Source organism: Schistocerca nitens, chromosome 7, assembly GCF_023898315.1.
Source record: "Schistocerca nitens isolate TAMUIC-IGC-003100 chromosome 7, iqSchNite1.1, whole genome shotgun sequence".
Classification (NCBI taxonomy): domain Eukaryota; kingdom Metazoa; phylum Arthropoda; class Insecta; order Orthoptera; family Acrididae; genus Schistocerca; species Schistocerca nitens.
In genome coordinates, this window is record NC_064620.1 from 372,542,445 (window position 1) to 372,563,147 (window position 20,703).

At 38.3% G+C, this 20,703-nt stretch overlaps 1 protein-coding gene across 1 annotated transcript in view; it reads left to right on the plus strand.

The window, feature by feature from the left end:
• LOC126194870 (protein FAM110B) overlaps window positions 1-20,703 on the plus strand; it is a 518,773-nt gene that overhangs the window by 489,468 nt on the left and 8,602 nt on the right. Inside the window, exons 4-8 of the mRNA XM_049933214.1 lie at window positions 6,071-6,249; window positions 11,536-11,663; window positions 16,167-16,230; window positions 18,308-18,403; window positions 19,692-19,871. Coding sequence (XP_049789171.1) covers window positions 6,071-6,249; window positions 11,536-11,663; window positions 16,167-16,230; window positions 18,308-18,403; window positions 19,692-19,871 — 647 coding nt within the window. The remainder of the gene's footprint in view (window positions 1-6,070; window positions 6,250-11,535; window positions 11,664-16,166; window positions 16,231-18,307; window positions 18,404-19,691; window positions 19,872-20,703) is intronic.

Below are 20,703 nucleotides of genomic sequence, written 5' to 3' on the forward strand. Positions count from 1 at the left end.
ATAATGATAAGCATTCGATATTACAGAAAAAGAAGCCCTAGAGTCAAATATTGGGTGGGTTTGTTGGCTGTCAGTGATGACACAAGATTTTGGTGGCTGTTGTCTGAAGAATATTTCCATATGTACTGGTCTCATCTCCATTAATGGTCGCCTCGCTCAGTATTCCTGAATTTGGAGGCTAGGCTGCTCTTACCCCTGTACAGTGTGGGGGAATGGCTATAGCGTGTTGGGGAGTGATCTCATCCAGGGTATGATGATGAGCTTCATGCCGCAGGCTGACTATAGTCAGCTGCAGCTGACTGGCATGAATAGAACTATTGTGATCGTAGATGTTGATGTGGCACAGTAGTCATCAAACTCGCCTTCTTTCTCTGAAGTAGCGTACATGTCCAAGGCATCTGCAGTGGAAACACACGAGCATGTTGTTCTGTGTCCTCCAGATGTCTGTTCTCCTACAGGTCATTCTAGTTGGCACAGGAGGTGTTTGTACCTGTATTGGTCAGGTACTGGTTGTCATTTGACAGCTGTGGCACAACTCCAAATCCACTCTTTCTGGTGCATTCAGCTGGTGGTGAAGATTGGTGCTTACGACTGATACACTTGTTCTTCAGCATTCTCTATTACTTCTTGATGTGTCAGATTGACATTCAAGCATGTACTCTCTTGTGTACTCAGTCCAACATTTATGACTGCCATACATACTGCTGCATCTATCCTCTTACTGTCTGGCGTATGAAAGAGGGGAAGTCATGGTGGTCTTCCACAATTGTCTTAGGGACCACATTCAGCAGTCATAACTCTTTTTCTTTTCTGTTGCGTTTCCTCGATTCACTGGCATCACTTGATGATTTCCTATGTCATGATGTCCTTACCAGAAGAAGTTGTGGAAGATGAGGTTCAATTCTCTCTCTCTCTCTCTCTCTCTCTCTCTCTCTCTGTGTGTGTGTGTGTGTGTGTGTGTGTGTGTGTGTGTGTGCGTGTGTGCGCATTATTTTTCCCTGCGCATTTCTCATTTTTAAGACTAATTGACAAATAAAGAATGGAAAGTACAACATGGAATAACAGGGAACACGCACACACACACACACACACACACACACACACACACAGCCAGTTATCTCCAGGCAATGCACCTCAGCTACTTGATAATTCTTTTTTCTAACAGTAGTATAATAATGTGCAAAAACATTTTTTTCTTTTACACTTATAAGAGATCTTCCAATATGGTTTCACTTTACAACTTCATAGCTCTCAATGAATGCACCGTCAGTATCTTGTTAGTCAAACCATCATGCAAATGTCATGTGTATTGTGTAGTATATCATGTTCAACGTTGGAAATTAGTTCAACTTTTATGTAAACAGTACATAGAAGGAATTCACTACAATATCCAAGGATCAGACTAACAAATGAAACCACTGGAATAAAAAAAAAAAACATTCAAATTGGGGAAAAGATTAAAAGTCAAACAATGGAAAATTCAGGATGGAATGTAATAATACGAGAGAAGGAAAGTTGCTACTCACCATATAGCGGAGATGCTGAGCCGCGATAGGCACAATAAAAAGATTCACACAATCATAGCTTTCGGCCATTAAGCCCTTTGTCAGCAGTAGATACACACACACACAAACACACACACACACACACACACACACACACACACTCACTCACTCACGCAAGTGCAACTTGCACACATATCTCCTGTGATACACACACACACACACACACACACACACACACACACACACGCAAGTGCAACTTGCACACACATCTCCTGTGTGCAAGTTGCACTTGTGTGTGTGTGTGTGTGTGTGTGTGTGTGTGTGTGTGTCACAGGAGATGTGTGTGCAAGTTGCACTTGAGTGAGTGTGCACAGGAGATGTGTGTGCAAGTTGCACTTGTGTGTGTGTGTGTGTGTGTGTGTGTGTGTGTGTGTGTGTGTATCTACTGCTGACAAAGGCCTTAATGGCCGAAAGCTATGATTGTGTGAATCTTTTTATTGTGCCTATCGCAGCTCAATATCTCCGCTATATGGTGAGAAGCAACTTCCCTTCTCTCGTATTGAAAGATTAAAAGTGATATCCGATGAAGTTAGTGCTTGGCCGTTTCGTATTTTTGACCTACATAAATGATTTACCTGAAACTTTGCAGAACTCTTAAGGAACTGCGACATTGGACACAACTATACTGATAAAGGGACCAAATGTATCCATACTAGCCATAGGCAGGAGAAAATGGGAACAGGCTGAGAACCGATTTGCAGCAAACGGCTTTACCATTAATCTTTCAAAGAATTGTGCTATGCAGTTCAAAACAAATATGAAATAAAGAACAGTAACCAGAAGTAGAGATCAATGAGTACAAACTAGATTAAGCTCATTTTGTGAAGTTATAAGGAATCATGATATATAATAAACTGACTTCATGACAGCAAATGGATAAGTTATCAAAAAACTCCTTTCTGTCTGGTATGCATTTCTAAACTGCTCACTGTGTTGACCTACAAAAGGGATTGCTAGCATTATTTGCAAAGTTTCATTCAAGACTATCCTTCTCAGGAAATGCAGGTAAGTAAAAAAAAATAGTTATTTTACAGAAGTGTGCAGTAAGAATATTAAATAAAGTTGAAAATTAAACTCCTACAGAAGCCTCTTCAGGACTTTGGATTTTTATACTTATGTGCCAACACTTTTACAACCAAGTAGGATTTGTGGTTATCAATAAGAGTGAATTTAGGATGTGTTGTGAAGTTCGCAATCACAATACTAAAAGTAAAAGGAATTTCCGTATAGAATATGCGTATCTAACCAGTATTCAGAATGAGCTTTTTATTCTGAAGTAAAAGTCAGTAACAGAATTGCCAGCAGACACCAGGCAGGAAATAAGAAATCTTCAAATATTCACAACTTAAGTAACAAACTATCTTATTAGCCATTGCTTCTATACGTTATTAGTGTGTTTTGACGCAGGGATATAAATTACGATCAACACATTAATGTTTTTAATAAACAGGTTTTAACCTTACCAGTATATAAACAGCTGATAAGTGTTCTATGCTAAGTTTCTCTCTCTCTCTCTCTCTCTCTCTCTCTCTCTCTCTCTTTTGTACAAACTCATGGGATTGATCAATGAGAGGATATGGGATAAAAAAGGTCTAATGAGCTTATCTCGAGAAAAGTATGGTTTCCATGCTGGAGGCCATTTATTTAATCATACTAGACAGTGGTCTAACAGGCGCTGTACCATGCAGCCATAGTTACAGTATGCACAGCTTCCTTCTAGAGGGTAGTGCTGTTCCTCATATGTTATACCCTAATGCCCTCTCCTCATAGTAATTGGTAATGTTGTGTCCAATTCCCGTCTCTTGTTGACTCACCTTGTAGTGGATGTGATGCAAAATTGTACACAATGGTTCCATATTCAAATCAAGAACTTCCTGACATGGTGTTTACTTACGGAAAGGCAAATGGAATTGTGCAGCAGGCAGCAAGGTTGTAACAGGAGACCTATCCCCACCAACAACAGCCACAGCGATCAACATTTGCAACAGTGTTTTGCCATTTGTCTGAGACAGGGTCATTTCAGGAAGGATGTACCCCAAATGTTCGGACACCAGACTTTGAGGAAAATGTGATAAACACTGCGGAAGGTGACCTCCGTGTCAGTACCGGGCAGTTGGCCTGCCAGTACAGGGTAAGTCAGATGACCATGTGGAACATTCTTCATGACAATTGTTACTACCCTTATCACTTAGTGTGTGCAGGGTTTACTAGTGACAGACTTTCCACATTGGGAGCAGTTTTGTCACTGGTTTCTTCACCAGGCAACCACAATTCTGGGATTTGTGTCATCCATCTTAATCACAGATGAGGCCTTCTTTACATGGAGTGATATCGTCAACTTTCCTAACAGTCAGTCAGTAGGATAGTATGCAGAACCCCTATGGTATGGTGACAGTGAATCATCAACATCGGTGCAGCCGTAATTTGTGGGCCGCCATAATTGGTGACTGTATTTTAGGACCAGTCCTCCTCCAACATTGCATAGTAGGTCGCAATTAACGGTGTTTCTTGCAAGTACTTTGCCTCCCCTGCTTGAAGAAGTGCCATTGCTGATTCATAGGGTTATGTGGCTGTTACATGATTGTGCTCCAGCCCCCTTCACTGGTAATAGGCGGATGCATCTCAATCGTGTCTTCCCTGGTCGATGGATCAAGTAAGGGGGTTGACTTGCATGGCCTGCTTGTTCACCATATCTCAACCCATACGATTTCTGATTATGGGGCCATGTCAAAAGTACTGTGCATGCAGAGCCCGTTACAGGTGTGGAGCCACTGGAGCAGCATATTCATGCTGTCTTTGACACCGTTCAGATGCAGCATGGCTGATGTGAACATGTGAGACAGAACATGCAACGCAGTGTGTACATGCATGTGTTGAGGCAAATGGAAATCATTTTCAATGCATAGTGTAAATGTGGCTGCATGGTACTGTGCATATTAGACTGGAGACTCTATAACAATGCATAATTGATATAGGGTGTTTTAGAAGTGATGGTCAATATTTCACACATGGAAAGTACAGGACAAAAGTAGCTATAAAGCTCCAATATACATGGGCCCGTAAAACAACTGTTGCCAAGGTATCGCATTAATTCGAGTTGGGAACCAACTGGGGGGGGGGGGGGGGAGGAAAGATCCCTGGATCTCAAGGTTTGGGATCGACTATCTGATCTGTTTGTTTATGCATGCACAGCTACTTCCTTTTCCCCCTCCATGGACCTATGAATTCGAAGGCACCATGGACAGAGGTTACACCAATCAATGAGGAGTATGCTGACATGCACTTCATGCATGGCAAAGTGAATGGCTGTGCCCTTGAGGCTGCACAAGTATATGAAGGAGCTTTTCCTCTCTGCAGCAGCCCGACAGGCATACAGTTAGCCGGTTACATCAGTGTTTTAGAGAAATCGGGAGTTTCGTACACCGTATACGAGAAGGTAAACCCAGATCCATAACACACAATGTTGAGGAAAGAGTGTTACGCATTGTACATGAACGTCTGAGTGCTTCAACAAGGAGGATTGGTACCCATGAGCATGTCCTGAGTCATAGCAGTGTATAGCAGATTTTGTATCAGCAAGTACTCTATCTATATCATTTTCACCGAGTGAAAGCCCGCAACAATGCAGGCTTCCCTCCTAGAGAGAATTTCTGCCAATTGGTGCAAAAACAATGTACCCTGAATCCCCTGTTTGTAAGCAGTATTCTATTCACAGTTGGCTGGATTTACCTGTGACAGTATTTTTCACTACTATAACCATCACATTTGGGCCAATGTCAGTCCAAATGCAACACAAGTATCACAAAATCAGTAACATTATGCATCGAACATCTGGGCGGGACTGCTCAGAGACTGCATAATTGGAACACACTTCCTACAACAGAGACTAACAGGACAGCAGTACATGCGGTTTCTGCAGACTATACTTCCAGATGTACATAATGATGTCACACTGAACCAGTGCCTGCCTGAACATGTGGTTCGTGCATGATGGTGCTCCAGCACACAGGAGTGCACTGGCTTCGAACTCAGATTTTTGATCAACATTGTATTATGAATGGATTAACACTAATCATATTTGGCTGCTTTACAGAAAAGCCTGCAGTGGTTGCTTCTGGCAGTTAATATATGATTTATGGAAGATGGTGCATGAATGAATGAGTTTGGTGCATTTTCTTCAGCAAGAAGGAAGGTTTAGGGTATAATATTCCGTTACCAAAAAGGTCATTAGAGGCACAGTGTAAACTTGGATAAGACAAAGATGAGGAAGGAAAATAGTCATGTATTTTTCAAAGTGACTATACTTCAATTCAGTAAACAACGGAAAATTTTATTCTGGTGTGACTGACAGTGATTTGAATCTCAGTCCTCCCAAACCTAGCAAATTATTTAAAATCTTTGATGTTTTAATATGTATATCCACATACAAATTAATACATACTGGTATCAAATCTCTTTATTTCTTTGCATCTTGGGTATTAATTTTTTATATTTACTGACTACAGGTTGCCGGGGACGAGCACTCTCTGTCTTGCAGAACATCTGGCTGCAGCAGACATCATAAGTCCCTTCCAGATCTGCATCAGGCTGCAAATACTACTGGTGGCACACAACATTCACAGACTCCAGTACATCCTCAGCCACATGCCACCAGCTCTGGATCTAGCAGCAGACACTCAACAAGGTGATTCATTTTATATAATAATGCTTGCAATTCTAATCTGTCACAAAATGTAATGACAAACATTGGAAAATCTAGGATGGAATAACAGCAACATGAAATAGAATAGATTGCTACTCATCACACAGAGGTGAGTAGTGGACAGGTACACTGAGAGAAGACTGTTAGGTACTGTAAGCTATCAGAAAAGAGCCCTCTTTCAGATGTAGAAGAAAACACGACAGTGGCCATTTGTGTGTAAGTTGTGTGTGTATGTTTGTCTACATCTGAAGAAGGATTCTATACAATAGTTGATAACACCTAACTATCCTCTCTCAATGTGCCTGTCTGCTGCTCAATGCCTCCTCTATGTGGTAAGTACCAATCCATGCTGTTTCATATGGCTGCAGTATGGTACTGCTGCAAGTGTGTAATATCTATAAGGGCAAACATATGTGAAAATGTAAAGAAATCTAGCTCTTAAGCCAACAGCAAGAGGAAGTTCATGGCCCAATGACATCAGAGAAAGAAAGCGAAAACTATTCCAAAATACATTATGCAGACAAATGTTTTATATCTACACCTATAATTTGTAAATCACTATAAAGTAGAAATATAGAGTTAAGAAACAAAGAAAGCAATGAAACAATCAATAATTACAAAACACAAATACACATATGCAGACTGAAATGATGAATAAAAATTTACACCAAACCCAGGTCTCCTGCGGATTACGCAGGTGTGGTAACCACTACATCACCCTGGCACAGGGATTGTGCACAACTGCCATGGACTACCCTAGCACACCTTCCTGCTCAATCCAAATTCCCATTCACGCCTCAGTCCACTTGATATTCCTCATAAACTCAAACAGCATTGCAGAGGCACCAAGCGAACACAAATGTGCAAAAGCAATCTTTTTGAAACTGAAGCAAAATTCAAACAATGGAAAACAACAGAGCTCCAATAATATTAATACTAATGAAAGGGCCATTATCTGTATTACTAAGCAACTATCCCAGAACCATGTACCAGTTTCAGGTTGCCTATCTAATGGCTTCCAGGGCAACAAAAATGTTATTTTCAGTATTTTGCTTTGTTTTTAACTGAATTTTAAATTTTTAAATGCTGTTATAATCTACACATTAAGAGATATAATCTTATGGCAAAATTTTAACACAGTATATCTAAAAAGAAAGATGATGAGACTTACCAAACAAAAGCGCTGGCAGGTCGATAGACACACAAACAAACACAAATATACACACAAAATTCAAGCTTTCGCAACAAACTGTTGCCTCATCAGGAAAGAGGGAAGGAGAGGGAAAGACGAAAGGATGTGGGTTTTAGGGGAGAGGGTAAGGAGTCATTCCAATCCCGGGAGCGGAAAGACTTACCTTAGGGGGAAAAAAGGACAGGTATACACTCGCACACATATGTGTGCGAGTGTATACCTGTCCTTTTTTCCCCCTAAGGTAAGTCTTTCCGCTCCCGGGATTGGAATGACTCCTTACCCTCTCCCCTAAAACCCACATCCTTTCGTCTTTCCCTCTCCTTCCCTCTTTCCTGATGAGGCAACAGTTTGTTGCGAAAGCTTGAATTTTGTGTGTATATTTGTGTTTGTTTGTGTGTCTATCGACCTGCCAGCGCTTTTGTTTGGTAAGTCTCATCATCTTTCTTTTTAGATATATTTTTCCACGTGGAATGTTTCCCTCTGTTATATTCATATCATTAATTTTAACACAGTATGACAGATATCATGGTTAGATACTATGTGTCTGTCCTAAGGCAGCGAAACTGAGTGTGTGCAAATACCCAGACTTTATTTTTTTTATCATCCAGTATTTGAGAATGAGAGCACTTAGCAATTCGCAGCAAACTATGAACATAATTTCAAACCTTTACGAAATTTTTTGTCACTGACAACCACATCTCCCACTCCCAAATGATGAAAGGAAAAAGTTTCTTGGCTACTACATTTAGCACTGTTCATGAAGTAAAACTTGAGCGTCAGACATGACGTTTTAATTTATTACTTCTTTATTACAAACTCTTTTTGTAATGCAGTTTGCAGACAGTATCCACATATTCTTCTAAAAGTACCTGCAAAATTATATCATTGTATAACACATATTTCAGGAGATACATCTTCATAAAATTTGAGGTGTATGAAAAACTGGCTTTTGCTTAAAGTGGAGTGCAAGCGACCCAGACTATATCCATCCAGTGTTTCATAATGAAAACACTTTTCGAGTTCCAAAAAACTTTAAGCATAATTTCACCTTTTCCAGATTTTTTCCTTGCTTATGTACTTATTTCAAATATATAACACAGTAGCTTATTTGTAAAGGTATGTGACATTTGAAGCTGGTTTATACAAGAGAGTTTGATTATTTAAAGTATCTGGGGTTTACTGGTATACTGTAATTGTTAAATCTTCATAGTGGGTTGTAGTTTTTTTACTGATGAACCATGTTACAGAGCTTCATCCTTGAAAGTGTGTATGCATTGCAAATTAATTCCAAGACCTGTGCACATAAGAAATAAAATTACATAAAAAATGAGAATGGTTACACCAGTTTAGAAAAACTGACAAAAATATTTACTTCAAGAATGGGAGATCAGGATAAGTGGCTATCACTTTGGTTGCTCTTAAATTCATGCATAATTACATATTTTCTGGTAGTATTAATATTCATTATGAATTAAGTAAAAGACATCAGTTTCAAAATACAGCACACTGTCTCTTTATTTCATTGAGCATCATTATTATTTGTGCAGTAGTAGATTATATGTTCCTCTCATTTATTTTTCCCAGAAACAAATGGTAATAAACTGTTATGTAATTAGATGTACTGTTAATTAACTTTCTTTCATTACCATCATGATTTCCATTTAGCGAAAAAAGGTAGCCAAATGAAACAATTAAATTCAATTTGACTGTATGCTGTTAGTAGTAATTGTCTCCATAAAACAATATTTGTACTGATTATATTGTTACTTCTGGGGTATCCCATAACTAATACAATGTACAGCATGAACAGACTGAAGTGTTGATAGATCTACACCTAATAAATTGCATTTTTGCACTCACTAAACAGCTGATAATAATTTGACATTAAAAAGACATTGAAATGTCTCAAACATCCTCTCACTATCTTATTAACTATTTTCATGATAAGTTGCCACAGCATAAGACTGTTTACTGTAGCTGATTCACTGTGCTGTTAACATGGTTGAGCTGTGAGGAATTGTGGGTAGTAAGTAGTTCAAAATTCCATTAATTTCTAAGTAGCTGTAAGTGAGAAACTCCAGTTAGTAGCAAGCTAAAGAAGTAATTAATTATTTGAGTACACTTGGGAAGTTAATTAATAGCCTGTTACATTTCCAGTCCCACACAAAATCTTGCTTTCTGGCATAATCTCTATCATTTCCCACTCATGTGGAAACAAATTATGAAATTCAGCTAATAAACCATACTCTGAAGATGTAATCAAACAATGCAAGTTCTTTTAAGAGTTTATTCTCAAATATTTTATGTATATTTTTCATTGTTATCTATCCTCGATGCTTATGTTTTGAGAAGTAGGCTATTTTTATTTTATTTGAGTGCCTCATTTCCAATTTGAGTTTTATTTCTGAATTTTCTTTTTATACACTGTTTCATATATCCATATAATTTGTTATCCTTGTTATTAAATTAATTTAGCAGGTTGTGTTCTCCTTGTACATATTTCTGACTTCTATACAGACAGAGGTGTAGGCCAGGAATTGCAGGGAGTGTTCGGGAGTGAATACCAAGTCATCAACATTGTGAAGCCTAGTGCAGGGTTGGTTCAGGAGACTGTAAACATAGCAGAATTATTCAGGAATTTTATGAAAGAGGATCAGATAATGATTGTGAGTGGAGCTGGAAATGGTCTTGATAGGAACAGGGAGTATTATGTAGGTGGTGACCTAGAAAAGATAGGTAATCACCTCCTTGACTCTTGTGCAGAAAGGCATGCACTATTCTGCTGCATCCATATTCAATAAGCTACCACAGGAATCTAAAAATCTTAGCAGTAATCCATGCACTTTCAAATGTAAACTGCATAGTTTCCTCTTGGAGCTTTCTTTCTATTCTGTTGAGGAGTTCCTTGAAAAATTAAGCTGAATCCTGTGTTATATTGTTGATGGTGTTTATATAAACTCACGGATTGTCATCTTTTTAGGATTCATAAACATTTTATTTTATCTTTTGCTATTTTTTGTTGTAATTTCATGCACAGAGATGTTCCATGACCATGAAGATTTGCCTCTCAATTTGGTTCTACAGAACTAGATGTGCACATTAAAATTTAAAAAAAAGCAACCATATCTTGGGCATCCCACATATCACAAACAGCACCATACGGAAGTTTATTACCTCATTTTATGATTAAAACACAAATTTCTCATTATTGTAAGTTCACAAATTAGATTGAACATACACCCTTTAATAAATTTCATACTTCATTAACTCATCAAAATGAAGTTATTTTAAAAGGAGATGCATAGGAGATTTTCCTTTAAATTTAAAATTACAAATATTAATTTTGCATAATTACATTACTTTACATAACATATTTAATTACTTTCAGAGACTTTAAAATACTTACACTAATATTTATATTTTATTTTTGCACTAATTATTGCAATGCCTTACACCATGGACTGCTACATACATTTTTTTAAAAAAAGTTGAGGTGATTTGAAATATATGTGGTGTAATTTTTGAAGAGAACATGTTCAGTATGACAGTTTGAATGGATTTAAAGTAATGTAAGACATTAACTTCTTGACCCATTGAGTCAAGAAGTATTGCCTGCAGGATGTTATGACAAAAATACTCACTCCATCTTGGCTTAAATCAGTGCTCATCCTGTAATTACAGTAACAGCACTTTTGCCTTTATTCCAATAACTAAGACAACAGCTTTGACATTGTCACTTACAAATTACATAATCATCAAAGACAGTTTCCAACTCCCTATGTATTATGAATGAGCATTTAACATTTTAGACATCAGTATTCTTTGTTTGCAGCCATCCTACTCCTCTTACAGACAACTTTTTTCAGCTACTCAGATCTTTTTTTCATATACCAACAACTAGGCCTCCTACCTGCTATTCTCCTCTGCCATTTCATATGGGTACTGTTTCAGCCATTGTTACAGTCTGAAACAAGTTTGATAGCAGTGGTAGTGGTATCAGTCATAAAAAAAATTTCTGTAGTTGTGGGCACAATAATTACTAACCATATTAATAAAATGAACACAATGTTATACAGATGCTGCACAAGAACTCAGTCTATGGGTTCTGCTATGAGTACTACTTCATCTGGTGGTCGAAATCAAGGTCAAAGGAACAGTTCAAGACACAGTTCACCTTCCAGGAACAGCATTAAAAAAAATAACTGTGAGTTGTATCAGATTTTACTGCACTGTTATTTCTTAACACTTTTAGTGCCAACAAATGTGTTAAATAATTACAAATCAATAATCTTCATGGTACTAGGTTTTGGTCGAATAAATTTTCTGTTTTGTAGATTTTCATATGAAAGACACTGCAGATCTGCAATAAATTTGATTTTAGTGGTGTAAGATATAATATGTATTAAAGCACATCACAAAAAAAGTGACCTTGAAACTTCAAAGGCATCTCTAGGATTAATACTCTTCACCTACAAAAGGTGAGGATAGAATAGAGACGTTTAAGGTTCTATAGAAGTAATTAACAAAATAGCCCAAAAATTTAGCATCTGCCAAATGTTAATTAGTTTTGCTTCAGAAAAGATAAAGGCACTAGAAAGGCAGTTCTGACATAATGATTGATAAATGTAATAAGGCTTAGTCAAAATCAAGATACTTACAAGCAATTCAACAACTCAGGGAAAGTAGTCGACATTCTAAAGTGGTGCCATAAGTTTGAAATCCTTAGGCAAATGGGGACAAGAGGGAACAATAAGAAGGAAGACCAATAGATTAAAAACAGTGTAAAGCAGCTAGGCAGTCTTTCTCCTGTATTCTTCTATTTTCAGATAAGAACATAAAACAATGAACAAAATTAAAGAAACAATTAGAAATCGGATTAAAACACGGGGTGAAAGGATACCAGTAGGATTTGCAGATATTGCAATCTTTTGTGAAAGTGGAGAAGAACTGCAGGACCTGCTGAATTGCTTTGATTACCCACCAAGCACAGAATTTGGATGGAATGTAAATCAAAGAAAGCTGAAAGTATTGAGGAGCAGCAGAAATGAGATTAGCAGCAAACCTGACACAAAATCTGATGACTATAAAGTAAACATAATGAAATTCTGGGAGCAAAAATTACACAATAAACAAAGAGAGAAGGAAACAAAAGGTAGACTAAAACATACAAAGAGATGCATTCATTCATTCAGTCATTGACATATCATGCTCTGTAAATCCTATAATGAAGGAAGGCCTTCAAGAATGTGGAGCGAGTCAAGTTATACATTAAGAGGCTCAAGGAACCATTGCTGGCTACTTCAGTAAAAAAAAAGTAACAGTCGTTTATGACTAGTGACACTCACTTGAAACTGATATCTTGCTATGTTAGAACAACAACTAATTTGACAAAAAAAAAAAAGTTCATCTTTCTATCCACTTGGTTGCCATTATTATCTATTACTTCAAACAAAGCATTTTAACTAACAAAATCAGTATCTGTCTGATACAAATATTAGTGTTAGGAAGAATTTACTTTTCTGGGTCCAAATATTCAGATATATTGTATATTTGGTGAGTTTCAGTTTCCCTCCTAATGTCCACTGCTGACCTGTTAGACTTTCACACCACAGTATAAAATGGTATTCTGAACTCTGTTGTGGGATGCATAGTCTATAGGGAAATTGCATCTGTTTTTAGTATTGTGGTTGTGAATTTCTGAGTTCATACTAAATTCACTCTTGTTATTGACAACAATTTTAGGGTTTCTATGTATTAGAATTGGAGTGTAAAAATCCCTGGAGCCAAAAGGAGTTTCTGCAAGATGTTTGGTTATCAAGCATTCCTTCTCAAAAAAAGGTCTACCAGTATCACATCTAGGCCTCAGTTAGAGAAAGAAATTTCTGAGATTATGTGTGCGGAGCATAGTGTAGTATGAAAGTAAATCACAGAGTGTGGGAACACAATAAAAACAACAATCAAAACATTTGAGATGTGGTGTTAAAGAAGGTTGTTTAAAATTACATGGAATGGTAATATAACCGGAGCTCATCTGTAGAACTGATAACAAAAGGAATATAATAAAACACTAACCAAAAGTAGGGATAGGATGATAGGACATGTGTTAAGCTATCAGATTATCATACAGAGACTGGAACAAATACAACAAACAAATGGGGAGTTTCTGAGGAGGTAGCAGCTTTTCTCAAAGTAGCAGCTTTCTTAACAATTTCTCAATTAAATTTAGAGTTAATAAGTGTGAATAACATTAAGCAGTATAATGATGGATTACTGTTAATACTGTGTACAGATTAAGTTTCTATGATGTTATTGTCTTATGTTAAATGTATACCTTGACATATTCCACATCTCTGAAGGTTCTCCTGCTTGATAGGATCTATGAAATACAGTGAATGAATGAATGAATGACTAGGTGCTACTCCGAGATGTCACATCAAACCTGTCAGATGACTGATGAACCCAAAGAAAATGTTCTCTGCAGAGTACATAACAGATCAAAGCTGCTGAAGTAGTTCAGCATGATTTGAAGTGAGTTTGTGCTATCAGCAAAATTCTATATAGAAAACTCACAAATTCAATAAGTGAAAATACAGAAGAGTATCACACATCATATGAAAGATTAATTTTGAAATTCTGAGATTTAATCTTCTCAGAGTAAATGAAAAAATCTTGTCCAAGGACCATGCTCATATATTTAGAGAAACTGAGTGCCATAAGGAAGTGCATCTGTGTACCTAGGACGAAGAAAAACTATAACTGGTACCATTCCATCAGGAGCTTGCTTGGTGTAAGTAGAGTTTCATACATTTTATGAAGGATGGTGCCAATGGGGGTTCATTATGTGTGTGTGCTGTGTTGCCATATAAAACATGTATCATTAAGACTGGAAAGGGAAGAACTGCACTGAAAAACAAAGAATGGAATATGTACATGAAAAGGACAGAGAGAGAGTGTGTGTGTGTGTGTGTGTGAGAGAGAGAGAGAGAGAGACAGAGAGAGAGAGAGAGAGAGAGAGAGAGAGAGAGAGAGAATACATTTGTACTAAATCAGTCATACTTACTAACTGGAATGCTAAATATACACTCCTGGAAATTGAAATAAGAACACCGTGAATTCATTGTCCCAGGAAGGGGAAACTTTATTGACACATTCCTGGGGTCAGATACATCACATGATCACACTGACAGAACCACAGGCACATAGACACAGGCAACAGAGCAATGTCGGCACTAGTACAGTGTATATCCACCTTTCGCAGCAATGCAGGCTGCTATTCTCCCATGGAGACGATCGTAGAGATGCTGGATGTAGTCCTGTGGAACGGCTTGCCATGCCATTTCCACCTGGCGCCTCAGTTGGACCAGCGTTTGTGCTCGACGTGCAGACCGCGTGAGACGACGCTTCATCCAGTCCCAAACATGCTCAATGGGGGACAGATCCGGAGATCTTGCTGGCCAGGGTAGTTGACTTACACCTTCTAGAGCACGTTGGGTGGCACGGGATACATGCGGACGTGCATTGTCCTGTTGGAACAGCAAGTTCCCTTGCCGGTCTAGGAATGGTAGAACGATGGGTTCGATGACGGTTTGGATGTACCGTGCACTATTCAGTGTCCCCTCGACGATCACCAGTGGTGTACGGCCAGTGTAGGAGATCGCTCCCCACACCATGATGCCGGTTGTTGGCCCTGTGTGCCTCGGTCGTATGCAGTCCTGATTGTGGCGCTCACCTGCACGGCGCCAAACACGCATACGACCATCATTGGCACCAAGGCAGAAGCGACTCTCGTCGCTGAAGACGACACGTCTCCATTCGTCCCTCCATTCACGCCTGTCGCGACACCACTGGAGGCGGGCTGCACGATGTTGGGGCGTGAGCGGAAGACGGCCTAACGGTGTGCGGGACCGTAGCCCAGCTTCATGGAGACGGTTGCGAATGGTCCTCGCCGATACCCCAGGAGCAACAGTGTCCCTAATTTGCTGGGAAGTGGCGGTGCGGTCCCCTACGGCACTGCGTAGGATCCTACGGTCTTGGCGTGCATCCGTGCGTCGCTGCGGTCCGGTCCCAGGTCGACGGGCATGTGCACCTTCCGCCGACCACTGGCGACAACATCGATGTACTGTGGAGACCTCACGCCCCACGTGTTGAGCAATTCGGCGGTACGTCCACCCGGCCTCCCGCATGCCCACTATACGCCCTCGCTCAAAGTCCGTCAACTGCACATACGGTTCACGTCCACGCTGTCGCGGCATGCTACCAGTGTTAAAGACTGCGATGGAGCTCCGTATGCCACGGCAAACTGGCTGACACTGACGGCGGCGGTGCACAAATGCTGCGCAGCTAGCGCCATTTGACGGCCAACACCGCGGTTCCTGGTGTGTCCGCTGTGCCGTGCGTGTGATCATTGCTTGTACAGCCCTCTCGCAGTGTCCGGAGCAAGTATGGTGGGTCTGACACACCGGTGTCAATGTGTTCTTTTTTCCATTTCCAGGAGTGTACTTTCAATATGTTATATAATATTCTTTTTTCTGATTGGTAGAAACATCTGTAAAAAAAGAAGTAAACTGCAAAATTATTAAAAAGCTATGGATTCCTAGCTAAAGAAGTTAATGTTTGCACAATCATACTTTCATCTGTATAGAAATGAAATATTATTCAATTTCATTAGTGGTTATGTGGTGTGCTAATCCTCATCTATTATTTTTAGCATATGAGGAAGAATCTGCTGATGATGATGTAAGGCACCCACCAACACCAAACTGCAAGGAAAGGTCAGTAATTCAAAGTCACATAGCACAGCAAGAACTTACATCACTGTCCACACACTTCATTTTATTGAAACAATTATTGTAACTTTTCAGAAATGTGAAAACATAGCTGCTCATGAAGGTTTTGACAAGATCTCAGTCAAAAACAACTCATTAATTGGGTAAACATATCAATTTAGTATTCAAAATAGAGGAGTATAAAAGATGCAGATTGCTTAGGGCCACAGAAAGCTCAAGAACCTGCTGCCTCTTATAGATCAGCTTGAGAATGGAGTCCATACTTATTACAGACCAGTAATCTACATTAGTCATTTTCAGATGTGACAATCTTAGTAAAATATCATTATGTGGACTGTTAATCAACACATCACTAATTGGTATTCATTTCCAAGCATTTTCATGACTACCATTTCTACTGATCCTAAAGGTTTCTTGACTGGTTGTATGTGAGAGTGTGTTCATGATTCCATTAGATAGTCCCTTTCTTAATTCCAAAGCTGACCCCTCGTCATGATTGCATGTGAAACTACAAGCTGAGTACTCAAACAAAGTCTGAATAAAAAGTAATATTGCTTTTTTGAAGTAAAACATAATGGACAGGTGGGTGATTTCATCTCAAGTCATACAGGTCATGTCAACTCATGGTCATGAATTTCTCTGCAAAAAATATATGTTAGACCTCTATACATAAGTGTAAGAAATAAAGTATTTTGATTTTATCATAATTTTTGTAAATGGTACTGTCCTTTGAAAAATACGTATTTGGTAAATGACTCTTAAAACAACAGAGAGCAAAATATATAGAAACAAACATTCCACATCGGAAAAATATATATAAACAACAAAGATGCTGTGACTTACCAAACGAGGAAGCACTGGTAGATAGACACAATAAAAACACACAGACACACACACAAATTTCAAGCTTTTGCAACCCAAGGTTGCTTCTTCAGGAAAGAGGGAAGGAGAGGGAAAGATGGAAGGATGTGGGTTTTAAGGGAGAGGGTAAGGAGTCATTCCAATCCCGGGAGTGGAAAGACTTACCTTAGGGGGAAAAAAGGACAGGTATACACTCGCGCACACACACACGTATCCATCCGCACATATACAGACACAGGCAGACATATGTAAAGGCAAAGAGGTTGGGCAGAGATGTCAGTTTAGGCAGAAGTACAGAGGCAAAGATGTTGTTGAATGACAAGTGTAGCACGAGGACACCCTTTTAGTCCAATGACATTCCATTTTATATCCCCACCAATAACTACATTTGGGTATTTGTATGAGTTGGCTGACTTCAATTGTGATTCGCTGAGACTGTAGTCATAGAATACTAAATTTTTTTCATTTTAAGAAGAGCACAAGATTACACTCCTAGCCATTTAAAGTCTTTGTCGTCTTTGAAATCTCATCAAGATATGACTGAAGATTTGTGCAGCTTTTTTTTTCAGGTATACTTTAGAGTAGATAACAGCACCATTTGCAAAAAACATATGAGGTTACTACTGATATTGCCAAGTCAATAATATACAGTGTGAAAAGCAAGGGCCTCAATGCACTATCTATCATAAAAATACCACATTCTGCTTGGGCTTACACAGGCTGTATTCTCAATTATAATAAGTAACTGTTATTTTAATGATCCTGCATGCTTAAATTTATAATCTGAAATGAAGTATCCCAACAGATAGGCAAATGAACATGGGTTTTATTTCCATCCGTTTCATGTCAAATTCATGTATATACTGTATATAAACTATGCAGTTACATTTAAGGTGTTTTACAAGATTTTAATAAGGTTAGTGTTATATTTATTAAAACAAATAAGCAAGTCATAAGTATGTTTGCAGCTGTGATTGAGAGATTTGTATTCTAATGTAGGTGACTAGTATTTGGATACCAGTCAGTCAGTATTTTTCAAAGATCTTTGATAAGTTGCAGCTCTGTATCACATGTGGTTTTCATGATTTTAAATATAAGAATTAAACTAACAGTAGTGTTATGAGCTCGGACTAGACATTTATGTTTGTTTTGAAACAAAAGTTGCCTTTTCTCATTTTTCTGTCTTGTATTTTAATCACAGAGTAGCAACACGGAGACCTGTAGAGGGACCTCCAAGTGCTAGTAGCTGGAGTGATAGCGGTCCAGAGGAACCACTTTCTCCGACAAGTCATCACAGGTACATTATTACAATCTATCTTAAAAGTCTCTTTGTGTGTACTACTTTCTATTGCACATCAGATTGTCCAGTTCAATTATGATAGAAGCTATGATACCTATGGACACTTTCAAAAAATGTTTTGTACACTGAGTAGCTCTCTATCAGTTAATGTTGTGGCCTCAACTGAAGTTCAGTTAAGTTTATTGCAATGTTCTGAATTATGTGCTTGTGCCAAATTTGGTCCTAGATGAATTTATGTTGTGTATTTCTATTTGTTTGATATGTAACAGTGCACAAGAATAAGAACAAATAGAGTTACTCTTCAGTCTAATGCCTGGATACTCTACTCATGAATAACTGTCTTCAAAGCTTACACACACACAAAGAAAAAAAATACTGTATGTATGTTGCAATCATACATTAAACACCTCTTTACTTTTTATCGAAAGAGACAAATCAAGTGAAAATGTGTAATTTTGATTCTCCCATAAGTCAGACATGCCACTCATGGGGAAAACAACTTAAAATCTCTGGGACAAACAACAGTCTATAAACATATGATGACAAAAGATATAAACCAATAACAATGCTAGAAAGTTACTATAAAAGCAAACAGAAAGCTTCATCACACATTCAAACAAAATTGCAAACTTATTGAATAAATAAAAGCTGGATGAAGTCTAGGTATGCAAAAAGGACTAATATATGAGAAGCCTTTAACACATTCAAAAGCAAAATATTATCTGTCAGATTGTGAGCGTATGAAGTTTAAGTACAACATAAAATTATTCATGGGATCAAAATCATCTATTTCACCCAAGACAGGGCAACTGAAGAACTGGCTGAAGGAACATTTCCCACCTATCCAATTCTGAAAGGCTGGAGGGAGCGGGGCTTTAGACAGTAAGAGTTGCAAAGCAGCCACTGAATAACCATATGGTGTTACACACCTTTCCATGGTTTGGTGGTGGCTGTTCACGGAGGAAGCAAGGGGCTGAAGATGGGTTGTATGAGCAGTAAAACACATCTTTGAGAGAAGTGGGAAGTATTTGGCAGGAGGTTTCTCCTCATTTTTTTACAGGATGATACATATAAATTGTTTACTTATTAATAAATTTCATTCAATAAAAATTTCCACACTGACTCTGCCAAAGCTTTCACATGTTTTGAATTACACATTAAAGGTTCCATACTCTTGCTGAGAACTAGTTAATGAGTTTGTAATATGTTAATCAACTGTCATCATTAACATGCTAATGAATATATTACTGGTATCAGGTTTGATGATGTATATTACTGGTATCAGGTTTGATGATGATGAATGGCGAGCAGAACGTCATCACAGGCCAATTCTCCGATCGAAGTCTGACATCAGTCATCGATATTCCCGTGGGCCACCTCCACTTGTTCCAAGGCCTGAGCCAAAAACCATTGAACAGCTTGAGAAATTTTTTGAGCAACTGGGACTTGACACAAGAGATTACAGGTAAATAACTGCAAACACTTCACACTGTGTTTGCAGGTAGTTACATTAAGACAACTAAAAATCATAATCCAATTAAACCAAATGTTCAACATTTGGTCTACAACTTTAACAGTCAGCAGAGTCAAAGTATGCTGGCTGTAACTAAAATTGCAGCACTACTGCCTGTTTTATTTTGAACTAATTGATTACCCAGTCTTACCTGAATACTTACTTATCTCCAAATTATCTATATGCATATAAATGCTCTCCTTTTTCTATGTAATAAGTCACACTTGTACCAAGTTTGGTCAAAATTGCTCCAAGTAATTATGATTACATTTTGGTTATAGTTTGTGTGTCACCTCTAAGCAATTATGGTTACATTTTGGTTATAGTTTATATGTCACCCCTTATTACTTGCCCACCCCTTCCTATTCAATGTCACCAACACCATAACCAATCAGCCCAGCAACCTTGAAAATTATACATTCAACAGTATTTTTGCTCATTTTCTATGCTTTTACATGTCACCCACTTCACAGCACCACTACACGCCCAAATGTGCTAGGGCTGTCTAACCTGAACAGTGTGAAATATTGTCAGCAGTTATTACTGGTGAAGTATGACATTCAACAGATCAGATGAACCCAAGGCATGCTACTTCCAGTGCTTAGTGATACACTGGTTTTCAAACCAGTCTTCATGACAGTGATAGAGTTACTGTTAACCAAAAAGAGACATTATTAAAAACTTTCTGAAGTCTCACTCTGAAAAGCATTTGCACTACTATAAACAAAGATAATGCTGAAAATTAGTTTTCTATCTTTCTTTGTAATAAAATCGAGATGACCAA